General features: G+C 42.1%; 1 protein-coding gene and 1 pseudogene across 2 annotated transcripts in view; both read left to right on the forward strand.

Annotated features, from left to right (window-relative positions):
- The first annotated feature begins 254 nt into the window (after positions 1-254).
- Positions 255-21,694, forward strand: part of wdr33 (WD repeat domain 33) — a 28,465-nt gene continuing 7,025 nt past the window's right edge. Inside the window, exons 1-8 of one of the 2 annotated variants that reach the window (XM_073490904.1) lie at positions 255-444; positions 4,052-4,271; positions 4,424-4,492; positions 4,757-4,861; positions 5,700-5,795; positions 6,923-7,074; positions 20,996-21,093; positions 21,550-21,676. In XM_073490904.1, coding sequence (XP_073347005.1) covers positions 4,068-4,271; positions 4,424-4,492; positions 4,757-4,861; positions 5,700-5,795; positions 6,923-7,074; positions 20,996-21,093; positions 21,550-21,676 — 851 coding nt within the window. In that variant the 5' untranslated portion in view covers positions 255-444; positions 4,052-4,067. The remainder of the gene's footprint in view (positions 445-4,051; positions 4,272-4,423; positions 4,493-4,756; positions 4,862-5,699; positions 5,796-6,922; positions 7,075-20,995; positions 21,094-21,549; positions 21,677-21,694) is intronic. The other variant, XM_073490905.1, reaches the window with a different exon arrangement.
- On the forward strand, positions 14,234-15,127 carry LOC141016419 (uncharacterized; annotated as a pseudogene).

Below are 21,694 nucleotides of genomic sequence, written 5' to 3' on the forward strand. Positions count from 1 at the left end.
TTATACATATTTTTTATATATATACATTTTTTATATTACATTTTATATTGTTATGTTAATATGTCTAGGTTGTTCTCTTTATTTCACTGTGTTGTCATTCGTCTGTGTGTAATGCTGCTGCTACACCTTAATTTCCCAGCTTGAGATCAATAAAGTATATCTATTCTATTCTATTCAATGATTGGTAAAACTCAGGTTCCCAGAACCCTTAGCGTGATGACGGCGTGTTCTCCCGCCCATTGTAAAAATGTCCCGGCATGCTTTTCTGCAGGGCCGAGAAGAAGAAGCGTCATGATGGAGTCCGCTGGTGGCTAACGTGACAAACCTTGTTAATTTGAGTTGAATAAAGTTTGAGACGTTCATGTTTCTTCAGAGAAAAGTTAACCGGAAGAATCTAGCCCGTTAATGACAGCTAGATAGCTAACTCTGCAGCGGAGACTGTCGGTGAGTTGTTCAGCTGCAGCGCGTTGTTGTTGTCACGACGACTTCCCGCACCGGGCCGCCATTTACCTCCGGCTGCGAAACACAACAAAATGCCCCTAAAAGATCACACGCACCTAACAAACTCCGCTGTTTGTTGTACCGAAAATATCACATTAAACTCCATGTGAAGGCAGGATATGTCGGTGAGGACCAGCAGTGTGTTAACCACCTGAGGTGCCTGCTAACGTTTAGCCTGTTAGCAAAGTTAGCCGCACAAGCTCACGATGTTAGCCGCAGCATCACCAGGTTAAAGGCGCAGAACCGGTGCCGTGCTGAGAGGAGCTCAGCCTTCAAGGTGTATTTGAATGTGTAAACAGCCTCTGTCCAGGTGCTGCACCCCAGCGTTAGCTAGCGTTAGCTAGCGTTAGCTCTGATCAGCTCAGCGCCGCAGACAGTGAAACCTCGTGTTGCTTACATCCTCTGAAATGACCACGCTAAAGTAGCTTTGATCGTCAGGTTACAGATTAAAGACTTCAGGATATTTTCTAGTTGAAGTTACTGATTTCTGTGTGATATGATCAATAAAAGTTAAAGGTTTGAGTGTAGGCAGTCACATCAGTCTGATCCTGTCGTGTTTTACTTTGGTGGTGGTTTTGTTGATCATTAAACCAGAATTGATTTGTGGCACAGTGACTGTTATGGAGGTCTGTCTGTGTCAAACAGCATGTTGTAACCTTACATCTGGTCTCAGTCAGTTGTTTTGTGATTTGCTCTTAATTTAACTTAACTTGAAATGAGCCCCACTGTCCGTCTCTGCAGTATTATTAATATAGAGGACAGAGTCCATAGTTCCTGTGTCTCTCTGGTGTGAGATGGATGCTCAGTGTTGATGTCTACACTTCCTCCTCTCAGGTGGATCAGCTGAAGTCTGAGGGATTTTCTCTGACTGTGTTCAGGTGTTGACCTGAGCAGAATCAGTGGATGTTCATACAGTTGTCCTGATCTTAATTGAACATTTTAAAGTGATCAGTGAATGCAGATGTCTGCTTAATGAGGAAAAAAGAAAATGTGTATGCAGTAAAGCTGTGACAATTCATTGATTAGTTGTCAACTATTAAATTAATCACAGACTGATTTGATAATTAGTTGTTTTAAGTCATTTAAAGTCTCCGCTCTGCCGTCAACTTGTTGAATGTGAATATTTCCTGTTTTTGTCCCCCTGTGACAGTAAACTGAAGCTCTTTGAGACATTTGAGGACGAAACACACTGATCGACTTTTTTCACCATTTTCTTACATTTTATAGACCAAACAACTTTTAGATGAATCCAGAACATAATCCACAGATTAATCGACACTGAACTTTACTTGCAGCCCCAGTTTCCATGGAGACGGTGTATTATCCATCACAACATTGTGTTCAGCAGTGAAGTCTAACCACCATCACATAATTCTGTCAAACACTAACTAGAATATTAACACTCGTGTTTGCAGAGTAAAATGTGCTGAGACCTTTAAATTGTCTATATTGATTAAAATATTGTGTTCATGTAAACATGGAGACAGACTGACTGATGAAGCGACTCAGTGAGAACAGCAGTGATGCTGCACACTGTGGTTATAAGGACGTGAGATCCTGATGGGACCTTGGTAGGAGTTTCCTTCCATCAGTCCGTCTGCAGCGCAACAGAACTTCACTGTGATGCTGTTTGTCACAGTTGATCAGAAATCAATGCGTCTGTGATCTGAGACTCAGTGTTACTGTGATGTTTTGATAATATTTTGATTAATTGAACTGGAAATGAAACTCGGACAACATTTGATGAACCAAAGTAAAGAAACATGTTTGACTGCTGCTGTAGTGGTGATGTAATGATGATAACTCAGCAGATGTGTTGTATTGATGAGCTTCATGGCTGTGATCAGTGTGTGTGTGTGTGTGTGTGTGTGTGTGTGTGTGTGTGTGTGTGTGTGTGTGTGTGTGTGTGTGTGTGTTCTGCTGTGTGCAGGTGAGACTGGAGCGTTCAGTGTGTGTCTGTGGAGCTGAGGAGGCTTCAGGCTGTAGTTTGAACAGATGCTCTGATCCACAGCTCATTTTAATGCTGTGATATCGATGCTGTCGTTAAGCAAAGTGTACTGAGCAGTTTGAGTCTTCACATGAGTTCTGAAGTCATTAAAGAATCTCAGAGTTAAACATGAAATCGGCGATCAATCAATCAGGATATGAATCTGGATCAGTATCAGCAGCTGCTTCTCTGCTAGTTTTAATGTAATAATGTGTTCAGCCTGTCAGTGTGAAACTGATCAGTCCATTGAGTCCAAACAAAACAACTGATCAGAGCTCTTAATGTGAGTATTGATCCCGATCAGGTCCACCTCTGTGCTTCAGAACATCATAGTCTGGGTGATGGTTGTGTCTGTAAAGTGAAGCTCTGTGGTTCTGTGTCAGATGTGTTTGGCTCCATGTTGTGCAGACACTGTTGTGGTCGTCTGAACGTTTCATTTGATTTCTTCATGTTACAGTCTGCACTCTGAGCCTGATCTCAGAGTGCAGTATTGATGAGTCTGTTTCAGGGCTGATCATTGGCATAAATCTCCTGATTCTGATCAGAATGTCCCAATAATCAGAAAATCTCAGAATTCTTTTTATTCCAGAATTCAGACCAGTTGTGATTGTGATGAGACAGATGTGGAGTGAATCACTCTCACAGTAACAGTAATGATTAGTGTCTGACTGTGTTTCCATTGTTAACACAGAAATGTGCTAAATGAGAGAATAACACCAGTTATGTTATCGGCTTATATCCTCTAACAGTGTGACAGTAACTGAAACACATTTATAAAGATTTATCTAAACTGTAGTTTTTGAAGTTCTGCTGGCTTGTGATGCCACGGTGACTTTTTTATTTTTTATTTTATTTTACTATTTTAATCCCACAAGGGGAAATTCTTAAACTTCCTGTTTACACAGATGATTGCTCTTGATTGGACGGAGCTACAGATGTTTCCTGACGACACATTAATAATAAAGTCTTTACCGGCCCAGTTCAGTTTAATGGTTGGACTCTACAGCTTATTAAAGGAGCAGTCCCACATGTAGTGAGCTCCTGTGTTGTCGTGTGTCAGTCTGAGTTTTTTCTTCTATTTTGACAGAAGGAAGTTGTTTATCTGTATTTCTTCATGAACATCGCCACAGCTGATCGTGCTGTCGGTCTGATGTGTTGCTTCTCCTGTTTGTGTGTGTGAATGCTGATGTGTGTCAGGAGTTGTGCTGTGGATTGTTGGTTGTATATACAGAGTACATATAGTGTTACATTAACAGGCCTGTTTGTTCCTCCGCTGTGTGAAGTGTGTCGCTGATCTCTTGAAATCATTGGAACACAAACACTTTAGTAGTGTGTGAGCTCAGTGATATTCAGTTGTGTGTGTTTTGTGTGTATTCAGTGTGAGTTCATGTTTTACTTCTTGTTTCAGTCTTGTGTTATTTGAGGATGAATCCTGAGACACGCAGCTTGTTTGAGTTATTTTCTCCTCTCAGTGTCCAACATGTTCTCCAGAACAGATTTTTTCAGTTTTATGTACTTCATCCTCTCTGGATGAGACTAACCACCTGGCATCTGGTCCTGCAGGTATAGCGAGGTCACCATGGCGACGGACATCGGCTCGCCCCAGCGGTTCTTCCACATGCCGCGGTTCCAGCACCAGGCGCCGCGGCAGGTGTTCTACAAGAGGCCGGACTTCGCCCAGCAGCAGGCCATGCAGCAGCTCACCTTCGATGGGAAACGCATGAGGAAGGCTGTGAACCGCAAGACCATCGACTACAACCCGTCTGTCATCAGACACCTGGAGGTACACACACCTGACTCACTCCATCGTCACACACTCACTGTGCGTTCAAGGAGAAACACCATCAGAGCCAAGCTGCTGAACGTCTCACTGAGTCAGAGCAGCTTCAGCATCCAGCTGGTTTGAAGTGATCGGACTGTTTGTTTCCTCTGCAGAACCGTTTGTGGCAGCGAGACCATCGAGACTTCAGAGCGGTGCAGCCCGACGCAGGCTGTTACAACGATGTGAGTGCTGAGTCCTGTTTCACTGATACTGAATCTGTCTGATCATCAGGCTGAAAACATCTGAACAACATCCTCAATGTGGCTGATGTGTTTTTTAGTGCTTTATCATTATGAAACATTTTCTTCTTCTGGTTGTTAATTTATGTGACTTTTCTGCTTTTATTGTTGAACAATAAACTGAATTTATTTGGGCTGTTGGAAACAATTGAACAGAACCACCTGGATCTGTGTGAAGTTGTGAATCATCATGTGTTTTGTCCTCAGCTCGTTCCTCCTGTGGGAATGTTGAACAACCCGATGAACGCTGTCACCACCAAGTTTGTCCGAACATCCACCAACAAAGTCAAGTGTCCCGTGTTTGTGATCAGGGTGAGCTACTTCCTGTCGCGCGCGCACACACACACACACACACACACACACACACACACACACACACACACACACACACACACACACACACACACACAGTCTGATGGAGAAATCAATATGTACTTCTTGATTCACCTTTTAGAGACCTTTGAAAACATTTCAGCGTATTTAATTTGACATCAGATTTATTACACATCACTTTATGACTCAGGTCGACTGTACACTGTATGATTTTAGCCTGTTTTTGACCCAATTTCTGAGCCGCACGATTCATTTTAGAGCGAGCACCAATCATCTGCTCCCGAACGGCCATCGGACGGTCGGATGAGTTTCTCACTACACGAAGTGGCAAACAGAGTCTGAAAAACGAAACACCATGGCGACACGGACATACAATGGCGTACCTCCGGTTCTCTCTGCAAATTCGAGTCCATATGCGTCAACGCCTCTTTTTCTTGGAGGCTTCGGCATACAGGATTGCACAGATTATCTAGGCAGCACGCTTCTGCCTTGTTGGCATCATTGCTAATACCTGCCACAGAGCTTCAAACTAATCTTTGGTCTGCAGGGGCGGACAGGCCACTGTTACACGTACAGTGTGAGCTCTGAGGCAGTGGCATGATGATCGGACCGAGCTTTGGCTTTACATCGCAGACGATTTACCCGTACAGGACGAGTTGGCATTAACAACGTTTCTAAAATCATTCAGTGTATGCCCAGCTTTACTGTTCGTTCTGGATGTTGACGTGTGTGTGTGTGTGTGTGTGTGTGTGTGTGTGTGTGTGTGTGTGTGTGTGTGTGTCTGTGTGTCTGTGTGTGTGTGTGTGTGTGTTTGCAGTGGACTCCTGAAGGTCGTCGTCTGGTCACTGGAGCCTCGAGTGGAGAGTTCACTCTCTGGAACGGACTCACCTTCAACTTTGAGACCATCTTACAGGTAAACATTGCTCAGTGACATCACTGTGACTCTTAACATATACATTGATTGATTGATTATAAAATAGTGACACTTCACTAGTAAAGATGTCTGATGGTGTGTTCAATGAAGCTCAGACATCTGAGTGTTCAGATCTATGCTGTGAGGAAGATAAGTGACATAAAGACCTGATAATGAGTCATGTCCTGTTAATGCTGCAGTATCAGACTTTAATCCAGATCAATATTTAAATGAGCTTATGAAGACTGAGTAGAAGATCTTTGATTTATGATGTTCCTGCTTCCTCTGAAGACAGTTGCTGTGGAGAAAAACAGGTTTTCAGAACAAACAGCTTGTTGTTGATCTATGGTGGCTTCCACTGATCGTCACTTTGGACAAATGTGTCGCCAAAATAAAAAAATACAAAGCAGTTACTCAGCTTATTGATTTTCTATTGCACATGATTGGGTTCAAACAGATACACAAGTTAATGAAATGTTCAAATTCTGCAATAATAAAATATGAAACATCAAACCAGAGCTGCTTTGCGCTGGTCACACAAAACACCATCACTTTATCATTTAACACCAGCTATGACAAAATTTGACACAAATGTCTAAAAGGATAAAATGAGGCGATGGCATTTTATATCCAAAGGTCAAAGGTCAGCCTCACTATGACATAATGTTTCCTGTCCATAACTCGGGAACAGAAGGGCAGCGTGCACTGTGATGCTCCTTACAGTAAAGCTACCAGTGCTAAGCTAACTAGCGTGCTATAACTGGTGCACTGTCCAAACTTTCCTGGTAAAGCTCACTCTCTGGACTTAACTGTTCTGTGAACATGTCATCATAAATCAGCAGTGTGGACTGTTGGATGTTCTGGTCACAGAGTGAACTGAAATACAAAACTAAACAAAGATCTTCTACGGCTGCCTGTGTTCAAGACATTTCTCTTTTTAAAGTGTCTTCATGTTGTATTAATGTTCCAACACACCATTGTCTTTGGTTAAATGTTGAGCAGCAGCACGTTCAGTCAGTTGTTACAGAAGTGAGGTTAAAAACCTGTCTGATGTTGATGTGAGGCTGTCAGTATTCTGTCATCTGTTTGGCCCCGAGTGGTTCTGACGTGTCCTCTGTCCTCTGCAGGCCCACGACAGTCCGGTCCGGGCCATGACCTGGTCTCATAACGACATGTGGATGCTGACGGCGGACCACGGCGGCTACGTGAAGTACTGGCAGTCCAACATGAACAACGTCAAGATGTTCCAGGCTCACAAGGAGGCCATTAGAGAAGCCAGGTTTATACCCAATCTACCATTTTCTGTAGTTCTTCTGTCAGCCACGCGGGGGCGCCACATGTTGCAGTTGTTGTGGGTGATTAATAACAGATGTACGTGTGTGCTGTTGCAACACTGCAGTGATCTGTTGTTGATGTTCTTCCTGATGTGGCTGATGAGCCGTTTCTCTCTGATGTGTTGAATAAAGTCATCATCACTGACTGTGACGGAGGCCACGTGGTCTGGGTGGAGAGGAGATAATCAATGTCAGGGCTGACTCTGACCAATAAAGTTTTAGCAGGGATCAATAAAGTTTTAAAATAAAGTGAATAAAGAGACGTTTTAAATAAAGGTTTGAACTCCACATGTGCACCTTAAACATGACGGCCCTGGAAGTAAAAACCCAACGACTCATAACGTCTGACTCACCTCTGACATGTAGTCCATCAACACTGGAGCCTACATCTCCCATAATGCACCTGGACAGTTTCTGTCACTAGTCAACCACCTTCAGTTTGTAACACACACTGTACGTTAGACATTTGTTGTGTTCAAGCCTGGTGACATCATCAGGCTACAGATGACCTCACACAGCAGGCTGAGTAAAACCTGCTGCAGTTAGTAGACTGAACAGGAACACCTGTACAGTGTGATGTCATCAGGTACAGCACACCTGAGTCTGCTTTATGATGATGTCATGTTGGTCACGCTGTCAGGTGTTCCTGTTACTCTGTCCCTCAGGTGAAGCTGTATGCTTCAAACTGTTTTATTTGCCAGCAAAGCACTACATTACCCATGAGCCTCAGCGAGGGCTCTGCTGACGACATGCTGCTAGACAGGATATAACATCAGTGAGACTACAGCTTCTCTCAGCTGACCTGACAAAGACTGAAGCCCCAATCAGAGACGACCAGTTTAACGACAGTAATAATCAACTGTGATGCTGTTAGCAGCCCGGCCACAGCCAGCAGCCTGGCCACAGGCAGCAGCCCGGCCACAGCCAGCAGCCCGGCTACAGCCAGCAGCCCGGCCGTGTCCAAAGCTAAAAAACAACAGTAAGAATCTCAGTGTGATGTAGAAACCTGATCTCAGGTCTGTGACTGTGAGTAAACAGCTGGTTGTCTTTAATAAGTAGCAGGTTTAGTTTCTTCTGTCCCGTAGACAGAATGGTGGTTTTGAAGCGTCCTGCTGGTGAGAAGAAACATCTTCAGTCCTGTTGAAAAGTTTCCATCACTCATAAACATGTTCATCACGTCAGTGTTCAGTCGATTCCTTCAGCTCATGTTTCTGTGATCAGTGAGTGCAACACAAACTACTTTGTCACAAAAACATCCATGAAGTTTGGTTCAGTAATGAATTTATTATGGGTCTTCTGAACATGTGATCATGATTTAATGTTTGGTTAAATGGTCAGCAGCTGTTGATCTTCATCCACAAGCTTCTGTTGGTCCTCTGGATGAACCTTTAACGCTCCTCTTGACACAATCGGGGAAGTTAAACCACAGTTGTTCTCTTCCTGACACAGACTTGTTTGTTCAGCACAGTCCACATGTTCTGATGGGGTTGAAGTCAGGACTTTATGAAGGCCGTTCAAAAACCTCAGTTCTGGTCTGATTGATCCGTTCATTCACCACTTCTGATGTGTGTTTGGATCATTGTCCTGTTGAACACCCAACTGCACCCAGGAGCCAATCTTCTGCTGATGATTTGAGGTTTTCCTGAAGAGTTTGGAGATGATCCTCCTCCTTCATTATTCCATTAACCTTCTTTAGAGCAGCAGATCCACTGGCAGCAGAACCGCCCCACAGCAGAACTCTACCAGCACCATGCTGGACAGTAGGTTTGGTGTTCTCACCTTCTCTCCTCCAACATATTGCTGCTCATTGTGGTCAGACAGCTCAGTTTTAGTTTCATGCGACCACAGAGTTTCCTCCAGAAGGTTTTTCCTTCGTCCGTGTGATCAGCAGCAGACTTCAGTCCAGCTTTAAGGTTCTGCGTCTGGATCCAGAGCTTCTCTCGACGCAGCAGCCTCTCGGCTCATGATGTAAAACACACCTGACTGTGGACACCCGCCTCCAGCAGCTTCTGATTCATCGCAGACTTGCTTTCTGTTGGTTTCTGGTTGACTCTTGACCATCAGACCAGTTTTCTCTCAGTGATAGTTTGTTGTTCAGGTGATCTTGGGACCTAAAGCTGCTTTGAAACGGCTCCAAGTGACTTTCCTGACTTGTTCACATCAATGCTGAGCTCTTTAGACTTTCCCATTGTGGTGTTTGTGTTCGTGTCTGTATCAGACGGGTCCTGTTAAAATGATCAGCTGTGATCAGAATCAGTCAGAAGAAGTTCAGATGCTACAGAGAACATTTGATTCACAACCTTCTATAATCACCTGAACTGATGGTCCAACTCACTGATTGTATATTTATGATATTATTTATGATAAATGAAATGATCGAACCAAACCTCAAGTGGTTTGTGTTGCACTCGTTGATCACAGAAACATGAGAGCTGAAGGAATCAACTGAACGTGATGAACATTATGAGTGATGGAAACTCTTCAACAGACTTTGACACACCACCAGAGGGTCTCCATCCGTCCACTCTTCTTTTACCTCAGGTCCTTTCACTCTCCCTCGTCTCCTTTTCCTCCATCAGCTTCTTTTACTTTGGGCAGTTTGTTACGTTCCACCTTTACCTGCAGATGGTGACCGGGGAAAACTGCCTCCTGCTGTTGTCGTTGTGTAATGGCAGACAAGCTTCCTTTGTGCGACATCCCAACCTTCAGATCTGTCCTGGTGTCGCGCTGAATATCATAGTGACAGGGAGGTTTATAGTGAACTAGTGCTGTGCGATATGGACAAAATACTATATCCCGATATAGTATTTTTTCTTAGAATTTTATATATATATATATATATATATATATATATATATATATATATATATATATATATATATATATATATATATATATATTCAAATCAATTACATCTCGACAGCACTATTTTTGATAACCATGTGAATGAATGGCACTTTCTCCTTTTATTCATGACTTTTTGCAGGACTGTTGCAACAAATAAGAATTTGTAAACAAAAACTATTCCAAGCTTTTGTGTAAATATGAAAAAATAAAGATCTTTTCCGGGTAGGACAGCCAGTAGGCCTCGCGGCTGGGTTCTGCTTCTGTATCCGCGTCTGATGTAACGTAACTAGTAACGTTATTTTCGTCTCCCATTGCGCCCTCCTCCGTCTCCGCCACGCTGCTTTGCCTCTGTTTACTCCCGGGCGACCGGTGCCGTAAACGAGTCCTTGCGGGTGACGTAAAAATGCCTCCACAAAGCAGCAGCGTTGCTGCAGTTACATTCGCCTTCATACAGTGAACTTGTTTTGAACTCAACATTTGGATATCCAACGGTCATTCCGACGTTGAGTTGTGCTTTACACGGCGTATTGAATCACAACCGTAGTGTACGTTAGCGTTAGTGTAGCAACGGTGCTAAACAAGTAGCCTACACGTTAAAATTACGATAGAAACAACAGAGGGTTATATCCTACGGTAGACGTTTTTATATCGCACTACGATATGTATCGTAATATCGCACAGCTCTATAGTGAACCAACCTTTACATGGATGGTGTCATCTTTCTTGCAGACATTTCACTGTGACATCACTGTGACATCACTGTGACATCACTGTGACATCACTGTGACATCAGGGTTTGCTGCAGAGTGGACAGTAAAAGTTAAATCGTTGTCTGTTGCCACTTGAGCTCAGCTTTCCTCTTCAGACGGTGCGTTACAGAAAATGATGAACAAATCGTTTGCCTGCTTCAGTCCAGAGAATCAGGCTGTTTTAATGTAGAGCTGTGATGAATATTAAACATATTACAGCAAAAAGCATCAGTGTCACTGCGGATGAGATGAGAGAGGAATCCTGCAGAAGTTAATATATTTATTTTAAAGTCAGTCACTGTAGTTTATTTCTTAGTGACAGCTGCTCATTCTGAGCTCCGACAGTCAACATGATGCAGATGATGTAAACATTAGACCAGATGTTTAGTTCTGACACTGATGAAGGACACGTGGAAATCTCTTTAGTTTCATTAATAGACTGATCAATTAACTAATAGCAGTTTTACAGAGAGCTGCAGGATGTGTTTCTGTAGCTAACTGCAGTTAGCATCTCTCTGGTTCCTCTGTGGGATTATTGAACTGGATTCTGGATTATTACAGAAAATAATGTGAAGTTTCTGATCCGTCCAGGTTCTGTTCATCCAGATAATCTCCACAGATGAACTCCACTCTGATGTTTGAAGCGTAAATTAAATGTGTAGCAGTAAAAAGCTAATGCTAGGCTACAGACAGACGACATCACGGTCTCATGACTCAAACGTCTCCACCACTGAGCGTCTTACTGCACAATTACTCTCCAGGTTTCTATAAACTGATCAATGTACGAGTTGTAAAGTCAGAGTCAGAACAGTGTGTAACTAAAGTGGCCTGTAAAGACGGACTAGTGAGCAGATGAGTCTCCGTGTTCGCTGTGAGGACGTTTAATGTCCCCGACAACCTCTGTAGTCTCATTCAGACACTTGTTAGCAACCGCTAACCGTTTTTAACACATGAAGAGCTTTATAATTAAACTGTGGACATTTAATGAAGAGTTTATGTTGGAGAACAAAATGTGTAAATACAGTTGTGTTCAAAATAATAGTAGTGTGTTTAAAAAAGCTCAAAATCCTTCTAATAGCTTTTATTTCCATACATGCAAATGCACTGGGAACACTGAACTATTACAAATCAAAACATGAAGAAAAAATTATCAAATTTGTTATTAATTTATAGAAAGTGAAGAAAAAGGAATATTAGGCAGTCTGTATTTGTCTTTACAAACTCAAACATCTACTGTACAAACTGAAGTAATATTGAGTTGTATAAACACTGTTGGTGAGAACTGCTTCACACCTGTGTTGCATGGAGTCCACTAACTTGTGGCACCTGTGAACAGGTGTCCCAGCCCAGGACGATTGGACTACATTCCACAATTCCTCTGCATTTCTTGGTTTTGCCTCAGAAACAGCATTTTTCATTTCACCCCACAAGTCTTCTACTGGATGAAGGTCTGGATTGGGCTGCCACTTGTTAATCTTGTTGGTCTGGAACCAAGAGGCTGCTCGCTTGCTGGTGTGTTTGGGGTCGTTGTCTTGTTGAAACACACATTTCAAGGGCGTTTCCTCTTCGGCATAAGGCAACATGACCTCTTCAAATATTTTGATGTATTCAGACTGATCCATTATCCCTGGTATGTGATAAATAGGCCCAGCACCATAGTATGAGAAACATCCCCATATCATGATTCTTCACTGTCTTCACAGTGTACTGTGGCCTGGTGGTCTGACAAACTGTCTGCGGCCTCTAGACCCAAAAACAACAATCTTGCTTTCATCAGTCCACAAAATGTTGCATCATTTCTCTTTAGGCAGGTCAATGTGTTCTGTAACCTCTGCAGCACGTCGTTTTTTCAACAGTGGGACTTTGTGGGGGCTTCTTGCCGATAACTTGGCTTCACATAGGCGTCTTCTAATTGTTACAGTACTCACAGGTAACTTTAGACCTTTGATCACCTGGAGCTGATCGTTGGCTGAGTCTTGGCTCTTCTTCGATCCATTCGAATGGTAGTTTTCCGTTTTGTTCCACGTCTTTCTTGTTTTGGTTGCCATTTTAAAGCATTTGAGATCATTTTCTGCACTTATTTATATGTTTTCCCCTCCAATCAACTTTTTAATCAAAGTACGCTGTTCTTCTGAACAATGTCTGGAACGAGAGAGAGAAATGCACTGTAACCAGCATGTACAACATCTGCTGCCTTCGTCCTTAAATAAGGGCCACCTGTTCCACACCTGTGTTTTCACAGAATGAATGACCTCACTATTGAACTCCACACTGCTATTATTTTGAACACGCTCCTTTCAATTAATGATTAAATGACACAATCAGCAGCATGAATGTCACGACTGTTGGGTCTGTTGGTTTTCTATTACTCTTCTACACCAACTAATAAATTATTTTCCATGTAGAAATATAACTTCTACCAAGAACAGTGATTGATCTGGTTAGTGATGTTGGACTATTATTTTGAACACAACTGAATGTTCAGCCTGTGGTAACCACACACCTTATTTCACACATTCAACAAACTCAGACTCTGAGACGCGGGGACAGGAAATGCTAACATGCTAACTGGTGTCCGGTTTAAGGACTACAGACTACAGCTCTGTGTTAGCTGTAATATAGCAGCAGTGTAAATCAGAACCAAACATAAAACCATAATCCAAAGTCGTGTCGTCATGATTCTGTCAACACCGTGAACATGATCCATATCTGACATCATGTTCAGCACCACGGGGAACAAATGATACGAGAGAAGATCTTTGATAGGTTATAAGAAGGTTCGTTTTTCTGTCTTCACATCAGGTCTGATGCAGTGTTGAAACTACCATCAAACAGAAAACAAGAGTTCATGCATCACTAAATGAATGCATTTAGGTTTCCATGACAACGAACCACCGCTGTGTAAGTGTTAACGTACGTCTCAGCAGGTTTATACATATATACACATATATATACACACACATATATATATGTGTGTGTGTATATATACATATATATATACATATATGTGTATATATGTGTATATATACACATATATACACATATATGTGTATATATATGTGTATATATATACACATATATATACACATATACACATATATATGTATATATATGTGCATATATATGTGTATATATATATGTATATATACAGTGCATCGGGAAAGTATTCACAGCGCTTCACTTTTTAGCGTTATGTTACAGTCTTATTCCAAAATGGATTATATTCATTTTTTTCCACAGAATGCTACACACAATAGCCCGTAATGACAACGTGAAAGAAGTTTGTTTGAAATTTTTTGCAACTTTATTAAAAATAAAGAAGGAAAATATACCATGTACATAAGTATTCACAGCCTTTGCCATGAGCTCAGGTGCATCCTGTTTCCACTGATCATCCTTGAGATGTTTCTACAACTTGATTGGAGTCCACCTGTGGTAAATTCAGTTGATTGGACATGATTTAGAGAGGCACACACCTGTCCATATAAGGTCCCACAGTTTACAGTGCATGTCAGAGCACAAGCCAAGCCATCAAGTCCAAGGATTTGTCTGTAGACCTCCGAGACAGGATTGTATCAGGCACAGATCTGGGGAAGGGTACAGAAACATTTCTGCAGCATTGAAGGTCCCGATGAGCACAGTGGCCTCCATCATCTGTAAATGGAAGAAGTTTGGAGCCACCAGGACTCTTCCTAGAGCTGGCAGCCCGGCCAAACTGAGTAATCGGGGGAGAAGGGCCTTAGTAAGGGAGGTGACCAAGAACCCAGTGGTCACTCTGACAGAGCTCCAGTGTCTCTCTGTGGAGAGAGGAGGACCTTCCAGAAGGACAACCATCTCTGCAGCGCTCCACAAATCAGGCCTGTATGGTTGAGTGGCCAGACGGAAGCCATTCCTCAGTAAAAGGCACCTGACAGCCCGCCTGGAGTTTGCCAAAAGGCACCTGAAGGACTCTCAGACCAGGAGAAACAAAATTCTCTGGTCTGATGAAACAAAGCTTGAACTCTTTGGCCTGAATGCCAAGCGTCATGTCTGGAGGAAACCAGGCGCCGCTCATCACCTGGCCAATACCATCCCTACAGGGAAGCATGGTGGTGGCAGCATCACGCTGTGGGGATGTTTTTCAGCGGCAGGAACTGGGAGACTAGTCAGGATCGAGGGAAAGATGACTGCAGCAATGTACAGAGACATCCTTGATGAAAACCTGCTCCAGAGCGCTCTGGACCTCAGACTGGGCCTCAGACACATCTTCCAACAGGACAACGACCCAAAGCACACAGCCAAGATAACAAAGAAGTGGCTACAGGACGACTCTGTGAATGTCCTTGAGTGGCCCAGCAGCCAGAGCCCACACTTGAACCCGACTGAACATCTCTGGAGCGATCTGAAAATGGCTGTGCACCGACGCTCCCCATCCAACCTGATGGAGTTTGAGAGGTCCTGCAGAGAAGAATGGGAAAAACTGCCCAAAGATAGGTGTGCCAAGCTTGTAGCATCGTACTCAAAAAGACTTGAGGCTGTAAGTGGTGCCAAAGGTGCTTCAACAAAGTATTGAGCAAAGGCTGTGAATACTTATGTACATGGTACATTTTCCTTCTTTATTTTTAATAAAGTTGCAAAAATTTCAAGCAAACTTCTTTCACGTTGTCATTACGGGCTATTGTGTGTAAATTTCTGTGGAAAAAAATGAATATAATCCATTTTGGAATAAGACTGTAACATAACAAAATGTGGGAAAAGTGAAGCGCTGTGAATACTTTCCCGATGCACTGTATGTATATATATATATGTATGTGTGTATATATATATATGTATGTGTGTATATATATATATATATATATATATATGTGTGTGTGTGTGTGTATATATATATATGTGTATATATATATATATATATATATATATATATGTGTATATATATATATATATATATATATATATATATATATATATATATATATATATATATATATATATATATATATATATACACACACATATATATATATACACACATACATATATATATATATATATATATATGTATATATATATATATATATATATATATATATATATATATATATATATATATACACACATATGTGTGTATATATATATATACACATATATATATGTGTATATATATGTGTATATATATACACACATATGTATGTATATGTATATATATGTGTGTGTATATATATATATGTGTATATATATACACATATATATATATATGTGTGTGTATATATATATATGTGTATATATATACACATATATATATGTGTGTGTGTATATATTTGTATATATGTTAGGGTTATGAGTACAGTAACAGATGGAGGTTAATCTGAACACCACCTCCTCAGTTACCACGGTGACTCACTACAGTGATCTCACTTTATAGTACACCCCTCTGATTCAGTACAGAAGTAATGTGATTACTGTTTGCAGTAGTGATTGTAACTGTAGTTTCTATGGAAGTCAGAATCAGAATACTTTATTAATCCCCGGGGGGAAATAGTTTTTGTTCCAGATGCTCCGTGCAAAGTAGAAATAGAAATATAGCATGAATGGAAATGAGAGATCAGGATAAAATAAAATAGTAAAGTAGACAATAAAATAAAGTAATAAAATAGACAATCCAGGGTTTCAAAGATTTATTAACAGAATTTATGTTTTAAACTCAGTTTTCGTTCTGTCTTTTCCGACGAGTCGAAGCAGATCCCATCAGTTAGATGTGGAGTGTCCCGGTCCACTGAGCCTGCAGCCCGGCTCTGTCCGCTGTAGTTCAGACGTGATGATGCGTTTCCTGCAGCCGCGGTGTCCTGACGGTGACGTGTCCTCAGCAGGGTCACGAGATCACAGATCCTGACCTGCTCATATTTAATATTCAGCGCCAGAACTGATACTTCTGAGATTTCTATACATGAATGTTGTGACAGACGTGTAATGGAGGCAGGATAGTTTACAGTTCAACACAAACTTTATTGTCTCACTGTACATTTAACAATGTTAAATTAATGGAGCACTCTGTAGAAGATGTACAGTAGATGAGTCTGTCACTACGTCATCACTCAGTCAGGACTGAACTCACTGAGTTCAGTTTGTGACTTCAGAACCATGAAGAACTTTATATTCAGATGAATCCTCACAGCAGTTTAATGGACACTTGGTTTCATGTTGGCAGTAATTCTGCATTTTATCAGGTGACTCTTTGTCATTTGTGCTCTTATTTGTATAGTGACACAGACAGGAAGTGTAACAGGTCCTGGTTCTTCAGCACAGAAAATCAAATGTCACTTACTGATTATTAGTAATCACAGAGATCAATAATATAGATCAGTGATATTTAGACCTGATGAACCTCTGCAGTAAAAATAAAAAATGCAGAATAATATGAAGTGTTCTGTTCTGTAGGACGATGCTGACATGCTTCAGTGTCTCCACTTTCTGCTACTTTATACTTTTACTCCTGATCTCATGTTGGTGTCCAGCACAGACAGCTTCAGGACTGTTAGCTTAGCACAAAGACTGGAAGTGGAGGGAAACTGTTAGCCTAGCTCCTTCACCTTCCAACAAACTCCAGAGTTGTGACATCAACGGCTCCTGTTGAGGTTTATAGACATAGAGATAGAGTTACTGAAGGGTTACAGGGTCACCCCAGAGCCACCAGAGGGCCTCAGAGCCACCAGAGGGCCCCTGGGCCACCAGAGGGCCCCTGGGCCACCAGAGGGCCTATCAGAAAGTCAGAGTCAGATGTTTGTCTTTAGTCACATTTAGTCTGTTTGAGTCCATGTGATGTTTCACTGATGCAGTCTGAGCTACAGACACAGCTGCTCTCGTGTGTGTGAACAGAGTGAGTGTTGAAGGACGCGTCTTCTCGAGTTCACAGACACACAGCTGAGGATCAGATCTCTGATGATTGTTGATTAATTTCCTGTCCATCGATCGAACGTTTGAGCTCTAGATGTTTCAGTGATGAAGCTTCACGTAGACGTTTGTTCCTAAACACTTCTGATCTGGACTTCATCTCATATCTTCAGCCTCACATTGAAGGAACAGTTCCCCCCAAAATGACCTTTCAGTCATTATGGACTCACCTCCCTGCTGATAGAAAGTCTGATTACAGATTAATATAGTTCTGATCAATACCAACATCACACAGACAGATCTATAGATCCATGAATCCATCTGATCAGTGTGAACAAAGTGCTGACGTCAGATGTGAAACTGAATCGTTCAAATAAACATGAAGACTGAAGCAGGTTGGACCAGAGTCCAACAGACGGGCCCGTGTTTGTATACTGTGGTCACACACATGATCAGTACTCCAGTAAAACTCAAAGTATCTGATGTTAAATGTATTTAAGTATCAAAGTATCAGTAAAGTAACTGATCCATTTATTTACATGTGTGTATAAACTGTGAGTCCGCTGATCATCACAATCACTGTTTTTATCTGATGAGAAAAAAATCAGTTGACTTAAAAATGTAATCTGTAAAGTAACTAGTAACTAAAGTATCAGATTAATGTAGTTCAGTTTAGCTGAGGGCTGAGCAGAGCGGAGATCAGCTGCTTGTAGTCCTCCTGCTGCTGTTGGTGCACAGTTTATGACACACAGTGATCAGCCTGTTTTAGAGAAGGTCCCTCACACTCAGCTCTGACGGTCAGTGTCTCCACCTGCTGCTCACCTGGTGGAGCAGGTGAGCGGAGGCAGCACGTCTCCCCCTCGCTGCCTCCGCTCACCTGCCTACCTTCAGCTCTACTGTCCATTTAAGCAGAACCAATGAGCTGGTGGCCCGCGGGCCTCGGGCCTCGGGCTGCCCTTGGATCACGTTGTCAGAAGGCCCATTGTTGATCAGCACATTAAAACATATTTTATCAAAAAGCTTTAACCAACGCTGTTTTCTTTAAGCAGAGGGAATTTATGAGAATCAAACCGACAACTTACTTCTGAGATTAAATAAATGTGCATTGTGTTTTTCCTGTACTTTTGTATAAACACAGTATTTAATTTATAATTAAGAAAACTAAAAAACAAAGAGCAGAAAAAAGATGTCATTGTTCAGACAGAATCTTTAAAGATCAGTTAATCAGCATCAAAGACCCAAAATAATCCTGTAGAGAGAAACATGTCCTCGCTGAGTCTCGTGTGATCAGACGGCTTCTTCAGCCTCCACACAGTCGTGTGTTTTACAGCAGCTCCCTCAGCTGGTCCACACCTCACTGACGTGATCTGCTGCCAGGACACATCTGAAGCTCTGTCCACTCAGGATCCATCAGTCACTGTCAGGAGCTGTTTTCTAACCTGTAGATGTTTCTGTGAATATGACGACATGTCCTGCGTGGAGACGCTCATGTCCTGCGTGGAGACGTTCATGTCCTGCGTGGAGACGCTCATGTCCTGCGTGGAGACGCTCATGTCCATCCACTCTTGTGTAGTTTTCAGTGGAGCTGAAATGATGAGTCAGCAGACGACTGGTCTGAGTCACTGTGTGTAACAACCAGTCAAAGAGCTGTCTGCTGACCTTCAGTCAGGCTGGACTGTTGACTCTTCATCATACTGTTTAATAATTCTTTATGATAATAATAATTTTATTTATGAAAATAATTGATGATTAATGAAATACTCATCGGGTGCAGCCTGTTACTGATGTGGATCAGTCTGAGTTCGTTGCTTCACATGAACACTGTTTGTTCCTTTTTCTGTGGTGTGCCCTGAACGCAGCATTAAGGTGGACGTTGTGTGTCGTTGCTGCCTTCAGGGAACAATTCAGAGACAATGAAGTTTATTTACAGTGAACCAGGAGCAGACGTGGTAACTGTTTAAAGATCAGAGTGAGTCGGGATGGATCAGCTGTTCAGTGTGACGTCGGGTGTTGTTCCTCTGATCGTCCAGCAGGTGGAGACAGTCTGAGGCTCTGACTTCAGTATTGTCCTCCTCAGTCACCATCACATCTGTACCATGTGACGCAGGGCTGTGACTGTCAGAGGCCGTTGATGGATCAGCCTCAGCAGTAAACTACTGAATTGTCTGTTTTGTTGTCCTCTGGGTCCATTTGGACTCTGACACTTTGTTTCTAATGATTTATTGAGCCAACAGTGAAATAAATCAGCAGGTTGATTGATAATGAAGCTGATCAGGTTCAGAGTGTGTTGGGAGATTTCTCCTTCTGAGAGTCGTCTCATTTAAAACAATCAGATGTCTGATTTCTACACACTGAGTATTTTATTTTGAAGGACTGAAAGCTTCCTGCAGCTCTGATGTGATCAATAGTTCAATAGCTCAGATTTCTTCTGAGGAGTCCTGACCCCCAGAGTGATGTCATCAGACAGAGAGAGATGGACACACACCTGAACACACACACACACACACACACCTGAACACACACATCGGCTCACTGTTACTGAGTTGAACAGAAGCAGCTCATCAACTGACAACAAGCACTTTGACACTGAAAATGAACTAAATAAGACATCTGACATGTAATTAAAGAATGAAGTCAGGATCAGTTCACTCAAACATTAACCTGAGTCATCAGTCACCAAACATTTCTGGAGCTTCACAGTAAAACAGAGTTGCATCGTTCTGCTAAACAACTGAAGCAGCTGGAGATGATTTAAACATCAGATGTCTCCATACAGCTCGTCTGCTGTGATCACAGTCTGATCTGAGGAGACCATATTTAACCCTTTATTACTGGAACTGCTGAGCTAACAGTGTTAGCATCATGTAGTTCTGCTAAGCTAACAGTGTTAGCGGTGCAGGAGCTCGACTGTGTGAAGGAGGAGTTAACAACATGCCTTACATCAGTTTGGGACTTCAGAGCTTCTGGAGTCACGAGTACTTTTACTGTGAATACTTTGAGTACATGATGATACTCACATACTTTAACTTCAGGTTAGGATCCGAATACTTCCCTGCTGGTTGCTGATGTGTTGTACTGAGAGGTTGTCTGTAGACAAAATAATAGAAACCTGTGTGAGACAACAGGGAGGATTCTGGACCTGATGAGTGAAACGACTCATCTCAGTCTGTCTGTGAGGTTCCTCTGAATTCTTCGACTGTCAGTGGATTTAAAATCTGACAGTCGATCAGCTGAAGAGATTCAGTGAGATCACTAATTATCTTGGAGAACCATCAGAGACCAACAGAAACTGGAGCTGTGGTGATTGATTACCGGTCTTTGTGTCTGTAGTTGTTTGGACGTGTCCGTCAGCGTCCTGGTCTTCGTCGCAGTGTTTTGACTCTCGTCTCGTCTTGTCCAGTTTTTCTCCCACAGATAATAAATTCGCCACCTGCTCAGACGACGGGACGGTTCGGATCTGGGACTTCCTGCGCTGCCACGAGGAGAGAATCCTCCGAGGTACCAGACCACTTACTCACCTGGTCTCCATGGTAACAGCTGATCATAACTCACATCGTCCTGTGTCGATTCAAACCAGTGATGACACATTTAAAAAGAACAAAGATGATGAAAATAATCAAAATACTTTAATACTGAGTGGCAGAAATTATTACTTTTTTTTGTTTTAAAAACATAAATTCATAAAGTCCTCTGATCAATAAATACAAAATAATCCCTTTTTTAAAGAAACTAATATTGATTGATTCGATATTTCTGCCTCCTGCTGCTCATGTTTACCTCTGCAGGTGAGCACTGTCTGACCAATCAGTGAGCTGCAAACTCAGAGACACGCCCCCTCATTATCATAGAGAAAATAGAAAATGAATCAAAATTGAGAAAAATAATAATTAATGATTATTTACAAAATGTGAGATAATCATTTAAGTGTGTGCGTGCGTGCGTGCGTGTGCGCAGGTCACGGTGCTGATGTGAAGTGTGTCGACTGGCACCCCACCAAAGGTCTGGTGGTCTCCGGCAGTAAAGACAGCCAGCAGCCAATCAAATTCTGGGACCCAAAGACGGGACAGAGTCTGGCGACGCTGTGAGTTCAACAGGAAAC

This window comes from Pagrus major, chromosome 21, assembly GCF_040436345.1.
Source record: "Pagrus major chromosome 21, Pma_NU_1.0".
Lineage (NCBI taxonomy): Eukaryota > Metazoa > Chordata > Actinopteri > Spariformes > Sparidae > Pagrus > Pagrus major.